The sequence below is a fragment of the Micropterus dolomieu genome, unplaced genomic scaffold (assembly GCF_021292245.1).
Source record: "Micropterus dolomieu isolate WLL.071019.BEF.003 ecotype Adirondacks unplaced genomic scaffold, ASM2129224v1 contig_12253, whole genome shotgun sequence".
NCBI classification, from domain to species: domain Eukaryota; kingdom Metazoa; phylum Chordata; class Actinopteri; order Centrarchiformes; family Centrarchidae; genus Micropterus; species Micropterus dolomieu.
In genome coordinates this window covers 161-7491 of record NW_025741239.1, presented here as the reverse complement: position 1 = coordinate 7491, position 7331 = coordinate 161, and the positions used below count along the sequence as shown (strand labels likewise).

General features: G+C 44.8%; 1 protein-coding gene across 1 annotated transcript in view; it reads left to right on the top strand.

Moving 5' to 3' along the window:
- The window catches only part of LOC123966024 (PEX5-related protein-like), a gene marked incomplete at its 5' end in the record, with an annotated part of 8605 nt that extends 1749 nt beyond the window's left edge, over positions 1-6856 (top strand). Inside the window, 3 exons of the mRNA XM_046042270.1 lie at positions 671-758; positions 1304-1402; positions 6753-6856. Coding sequence (XP_045898226.1) covers positions 671-758; positions 1304-1402; positions 6753-6794 — 229 coding nt within the window. The remainder of the gene's footprint in view (positions 1-670; positions 759-1303; positions 1403-6752) is intronic.
- Between the last annotated feature and the right edge of the window lie 475 nt (positions 6857-7331).

Sequence of the window (7331 nt, the reverse complement as noted above, 5' to 3'; positions counted from 1 at the left end):
TTTATACTGACTGTATCTGTACTTTATACTGACTGTATCTGTACTTTATACTGACTGTATCTGTACTGCAGTACTTTATACTGACTGTATCTGTACTGTAGTACTTTATACTGACTGTATCTGTACTTTATACTGACTGTATCTGTACTTTATACTGACTGTATCTGTACTGCAGTACTTTATACTGACTGTATCTGTACTGTAGTACTTTATACTGACTGTATCTGTACTTTATACTGACTGTATCTGTACTTTATACTGACTGTATCTGTACTGCAGTACTTTATACTGACTGTATCTGTACTGTAGTACTTTATACTGACTGTATCTGTACTTTATACTGACTGTATCTGTACTTTATACTGACTGTATCTGTACTGCAGTACTTTATACTGACTGTATCTGTACTGTAGTACTTTATACTGACTGTATCTGTACTTTATACTGACTGTATCTGTACTTTATACTGACTGTATCTGTACTGCAGTACTTTATACTGACTGTATCTGTACTGTAGTACTTTATACTGACTGTATCTGTACTTTATACTGACTGTATCTGTACTTTATACTGACTGTATCTGTACTGCAGTACTTTATACTGACTGTATCTGTACTGGAGGTGCAGGGGGCGCTGACACCGATAACAGGTTTCTGTTCTGCTCCTTCAGGTCTGCGGAGTTTAAAACTGATCCTCTGACGAAGAACTGCTTCGAAGTCCACAGCTTCGACGATCTCGACTTCATATCTTCAACACAGGTGAGCTGCTGTTTGTACTGCAGTACTTTATACTGACTGTATCTGTACTGCAGTACTTTATACTGACTGTATCTGTACTGCAGTACTTTATACTGACAGTATTTATACTGTAGTACTTTATACTGACTGCATCTGTACTGTAGTACTTTATACTGACTGCATCTGTACTGTAGTACTTTATACTGACAGTATTTATACTGACAGTATTTATACTGTAGTACTTTATACTGACAGTATTTATACTGACAGTATTTATACTGACAGTATTTATACTGACTGCATCTGTACTGTAGTACTTTATACTGACAGTATTTATACTGACAGTATTTATACTGTAGTACTCCTGTTCTTCCTGTAAAATAAGACGGAAACAGAACCCGAGCTGAACACTGTGTGTAGTTCAGGGAGCCTGGGATGATGCAGCGTTCCCTGCAGATTCTGGGGGCTGGTGGTCAGTTCAGGACTTTGACTTTGTGAGTGTGTTGGTTTGTCTTTACGGTCCGACTGACGGCTGCTGGCTGACCTTTCTCTCCGTGTGTTTTCAGGACTGCGCGGCGTCCAGACAGCGGCGGCGGACTCGTTCCCTGCTGGCCAGAAAAGAGTCTCTGGAGGACGAGTTTGTCAGAGCGAAGGCTGCTGTTGAGGTATAAACAAACATAATGACAAAATGTCCTCTTTCCAGATGTCCATAAATAAATGTCCAGTCTCTCCGACGCCGTCCTCGGGTCCATGTGTCCTCATGTGGTTAGATGACGGTAATGAAACCTTCAGCTCGGGGCAGTTTGACGTGTTGAATTTCAGGTATTAGCTGATCTTCAGGAACAGATATGTGTTGCTGACCAGAGATCCACCCTGTACTTCCTGTCAGAACTCTGTGATTCAGCAAACATTCAGATCAGGACGAACCAGCAGACTCAGGATCAGTTTTCATATCTGCTCTGAAAATAAGACCGAGCTGCTCGTCCTCAGCTGACGGTTGTTTAGTTTTTTGTGTTTTAATTGTAATGATGCGTGTAGAAGATGAAGCTCTGGCGATGCGGTTTACAGCGTTTTAAAACTGGTTTAATGATATATTCATGTTCAGGGGTGAGAGTTTGTCGCCTCTGAGTACGTCTGGGTGTGAAGTAGTGACGGTTCTGTTTATTCCCAGAAGACGTCTTTCCCACACAGACACAACTGCTACCTCACTTATATAATCCCTTCTATTCTTGATCCACAAACACCACTGATGAAGGTGAGGATGAAGAGGACTGGGGTTTTGCCGATGATGAGAGTTGCTGATTAAATCTTGATTTTACGGATATTAAATTACTAACAAATCCGCACTGCAGTGCATCACATGAGAACTATGTAAATTGCCATTTTAAGATAAAAACAGGATAAAAACTGAAAAAACTACATTTGGATTCAGGACTTGTTTCAGGACAGTTCAGGATGGTTCAGGACGGTTCAGGTTATTTCAAGATTGTTCAGGATGGTTCACAATGGTTCAGGATCATACAGGTTATTTCAGGACAGTTCAGAACAATTCAGGATTGTTCAGGTTGTCTCAGGATGGTTCAGGATGGTTCAGGTTGTCTCAGGATGGTTCAGGACGGTTCAGGTTATTTCAAGATTGTTCAGGATGGTTCAGGATGGTTCACAATAGTTCGGGATCATACAGGTTATTTCAGGACACTTCAGAACAATTCAGGTTGTTTCAGAACAGTTCAGGATGGTTCAGGTTGTCTCAGGATGGTTCAGGTTGTCTCAGGATGGTTCAGGACGGTTCTGGTTGTCTCAGGATGGTTCAGGACGGTTCAGGTTGTTTCAGGATGGTTCAGGACGGTTCAAAGTGGTTGTTTCAGGACTGTTCAGGATGGTTCAAAATTGTTCAGGTTGTTTCAGGACGGTTCAGGTTGTTTCGGGACTGTTCTGTACGGTTCGGGATGGTTCAGGATGGTTCTGGTTGTCTCAGGACGGTTCAGGTTGTTTCAGGATGGTTCAGGTTGGTACAGGTTGTCTCAAGACTGTTCAGGATGGTTCAGGACGGTTCAAAATGGTTCAGGTTGTTTCAGGGCGGTTCAGGTTGTCTCAGGATGGTTCAGGTTGTCTCAAGACTATTCAGGATGGTTCAGGTTGTTTCAGGTTGTTTCAGGACGGTTCAGGTTGTTTTAGGACTGTTCAGGTTGTCTCAGAATGGTTCAGGTTGTCTCAGGATGGTTCAGGACGGTTCAGGTTGTTTTAGGACTGCTCAGGATGGTTCAGGTTGGTTCAGGTTGTTTCAGGATGGTTCTGGTTGTCTCAGGATGGTTCAGGACGGTTCAGGTTGTCTCAGGACGGTTCAGGTTGTTTCAGGATGGTTCAGGTTGTCTCAGGATGGTTCAGGACTGTTCAGGACGGTTCAGGTTGTCTCAGGACGGTTCAGGTTGTCTCAGGACGGTTCAGGTTGTCTCAGGATGGTTCAGGTTGTCTCAAGACTATTCAGGATGGTTCAGGTTGTTTCAGGTTGTTTTAGGACGGTTCAGGTTGTTTTAGGACTGTTCAGGTTGTCTCAGAATGGTTCAGGTTGTCTCAGGATGGTTCAGGACGGTTCAGGTTGTTTTAGGACTGCTCAGGATGGTTCAGGTTGGTTCAGGTTGGTTCAGGATGGTTCTGGTTGTCTCAGGATGGTTCAGGACGGTTCAGGTTGTCTCAGGACGGTTCAGGTTGTTTCAGGATGGTTCAGGTTGTCTCAGGATGGTTCAGGACTGTTCAGGACAGTTCAGGTTGTCTCAGGACGGTTCAGGTTGTCTCAGGACGGTTCAGGTTGTTTCAGGACGGTTCAGGTTGTTTTAGGACTGTTCAGGTTGTCTCAGGATGGTTCTGGTTGTCTCAGGATGGTTCAGGACGGTTCAGGATGGTTCAGGTTGTCTCAGGACGGTTCAGGTTGTTTCAGGACGGTTCAGGTTGTCTCAGGACGGTTCAGGTTGTCTCAGGACGGTTCAGGTTGTTTTAGGACGGTTCAGGTTGTCTCAGGACGGTTCAGGTTGTTTCAGGATAGTTCAGGTTGTCTCAGGATGGTTCAGGTTGTCTCAGGATGGTTCACGTTGTCTCAGGATGGTTCAGGACTGTCTCAGGATGGTTCAGGTTGTCTCAGGATGGTTCAGGACTGTTCAGGATGGTTCAGGTTGTCTCAGGACGGTTCAGGTTGTTTCAGGACGGTTCAGGTTGTTTTAGGACTGTTCAGGTTGTCTCAGGATGGTTCTGGTTGTCTCAGGATGGTTCAGGACGGTTCAGGATGTCTCAGGACGGTTCAGGTTGTTTCAGGACGGTTCAGGATGTCTCAGGACGGTTCAGGTTGTTTCAGGACGGTTCAGGTTGTCTCAGGACGGTTCAGGTTGTTTTAGGACGGTTCAGGTTGTCTCAGGACGGTTCAGGTTGTTTCAGGATAGTTCAGGTTGTCTCAGGATGGTTCACGTTGTCTCAGGATGGTTCAGGACTGTTCAGGATGGTTCAGGTTGTCTCAGGACGGTTCAGGACTGTCTCAGGATGGTTCAGGTTGTCTCAGGACGGTTCAGGTTGTCTCAGGATGGTTCAGGTTGTCTCAGGATGGTTCAGGTTGTTTCAGGATGGTTAGGGTTGTCTCAGGATGGTTCACGTTGTCTCAGGATGGTTCAGGACTGTTCAGGATGGTTCAGGTTGTCTCAGGACGGTTCAGGACTGTTCAGGATGGTTCAGGTTGTCTCAGGACGGTTCAGGTTGTCTCAGGATGGTTCAGGTTGTCTCAGGATGGTTCAGGTTGTCTCAGGATGGTTCACGTTGTCTCAGGATGGTTCAGGACTGTTCAGGATGGTTCAGGTTGTCTCAGGACGGTTCAGGTTGTCTCAGGATGGTTCAGGACTGTTCAGGATGGTTCAGGTTGTCTCAGGACGGTTCAGGTTGTCTCAGGATGGTTCAGGTTGTCTCAGGATGGTTCAGGTTGTTTCAGGATGGTTAGGGTTGTCTCAGGATGGTTCACGTTGTCTCAGGATGGTTCAGGACTGTTCAGGATGGTTCAGGTTGTCTCAGGACGGTTCAGGACTGTTCAGGATGGTTCAGGTTGTCTCAGGACGGTTCAGGTTGTCTCAGGATGGTTCAGGTTGTCTCAGGATGGTTCAGGTTGTTTCAGGATGGTTAGGGTTGTTTCAGGACGGTTCAGGTTGGTTTAGGACAGGTCAGGACGGATCAGAGGATGTTTCAGGTTGGTGGATGATGGTGCTTTATATAATGTTTGATTCAGTCTGGAGGAGGTGAAGTGAACCAGCAGCTCAGTGATTAAAGTGCGGATTTTCTCTGTCAGATATTTGATTTGAGCCTCTCGCGTCAACGAGTTCGCGGTGTTCTGCTCTTCAGTCCCATCAGCTCGGCTCACTGAACCAATCACAGCGTCCCGCCTGATTGACGAGCCGCTGATTAAAAGCTCTTCTTCATCACAGCTGACAGCTCCTGAATTTAGCTGCAGGTGTTTTAATCCACAGAGACACAGAGGTCAACAGACTGTTTTACATATGAGAGAAAGTGTTCACATATAAGCTCTTTGTTTTGTGAACCTCAGTGTTCCTTAAACCAGAAACACTCTAGGGAAAGTTATTTTATAATGTTAACATATATAACAGTATTAGATGTTACAGGTGACGATAATGATGATTTTTTTGTTGTTATAAATGAAAATTAAATTCATGGATTTGATGAAAGTTGAAAATCAGATTTTCAGACCTTCATGTACAAAATGTTACTGATGCTCTGAAACCTGAGGGGACCAACACCAGCTCGCTGGGTAACAGGATGTAATGACTTTAAGCCTATTTACACTATTTTACCATAAAAACATCCTGATGAGACAAGAAGAGAAAAAGATACCTCAGGAATAAAAACGCCTAACATTGATAAAATGAATATTTATTTTAAAATGGCACCAAGTTGCTTGGATTCCTGGGTCAGAAGGTCAGGTGGTTGCGGATGCTATGCTAAACTAGCAGGGCAGGGATTTAGCTGCTGCCACGTTTTTGTGAGAATTATCAAAATGTTGATTCATTAAAATTAATATTTTTCCATTCACAGACATTTACGGAATAAAATGCATTTAAGATAGCTTTAGCTAAAAGCTAGCTGTGGCTATCTGACCAGGTTTTTATATGTATATTCAGTTTCTCACAAAAGTGAGTTCACATTTTTGTAAATATTATCTGTTAATGTGACGACACTGAAGAAATGACACTTTGCTACAATACAAAGATGTTCACAAGTCTTTGAGCTAGAGTCCAAATCAAGTCTCAAGTCTCTCGTGGTTATTACAAATGTTCTATCACCTGCTGCGTTCAGTCCAGGTTGCTTATAAAACTGCATAACTATAAGGTACACTGTAACTGTAACCTGTTTTTAACTTACAGAGCACAAGCTGAGCTAAACCTGTTCACTAACCTCAGGTTACTAACCTATTTTGCGTTCAGCGCTTCTTTGTTTGGGTCTTGCCGTATGAAGTTTTAAAGCCAACGTTTATGATGAACGGCTCAGCAGCTGTTTGTTGTCCTCTCACGTGCGGCCGTGCAGCTGAAACTACGTGTTATGTAGGCAGGTTATGGGTAACACAGGGAGGGGAATAATAACAGCAAGCTCATCAGACGCTTACTAAAAATAAACGAGTTCACGAGTCCCGCACCTCGAGTCAGAGTCTGAAGTCACTGTGTGTGCAACTTAAGTCGCACTCGAGTCCGAGTCTCTAACCCGAGTCCCCATCTCTGATCCAATGTAAAGTAGTGTGTGTACAGCTTGTATAACAGTGTAAATCTGCTGTCCCCTCAAAATAACACGTCACACAGCCGTTAATGTCTAAACCGCTGGCAACAACAGTGAGGACTCAGTGAAAATGTCCACATTGGGCCCAATTAGCCATTTTCCCTCCCCGGTGTCATGTGACTCGTTAGTGTTACAAGGTCTCAGGTGTGAATGGGGAGCAGGTGTGTTAAGTTTGGTGTTTGGTGTTCCTGCCCACAGTCCAGCATGATGGTGGGAGTGTCCTGGTCTGGGGCTGCATAAGTGCTGCTGGGACTGGGGAGCTACAGCTCACTGAGGGAACCATGAATGCCCACATGTACTATGACATACTGAAGCAGAGCAGGATCCCCTCCCTTCAGAGACCGGGCCGCAGGGCAGTATTCCAACATGATGACGACCGCTGCCTCGCTAAAGAAGCTGAGGGTAAAGGTGATGGACTGGCTGAGCATGTCTCCAGACCTGAACCCTACTGAGCATCTGTGGGGCTCCTCAAACGGAAGGTGGAGGAGCGCAAATTCTCTAACATCCAGCAGCTCCGTGATGTTGGCATGGAGGAGTGGAACAGGACTCCAGAGCCAACCTGTGAAGCTCTGGTGAACTCCAGGCCCAAGAGGGTTAAGGCAGCGCTGGAAAATAATGGCTCTTTAGGGGTGTCCTCACTTTTGTTGCCAGTGTTACACTGTTATACAAGCTGCACGCTCACTACTTTACACTGTTATACAAGCTGCACGCTCACTACTTTACGCTGTTATACAAGCTGCACGCTCGCTACTTTACACTGTTATACAAGCTGCACGC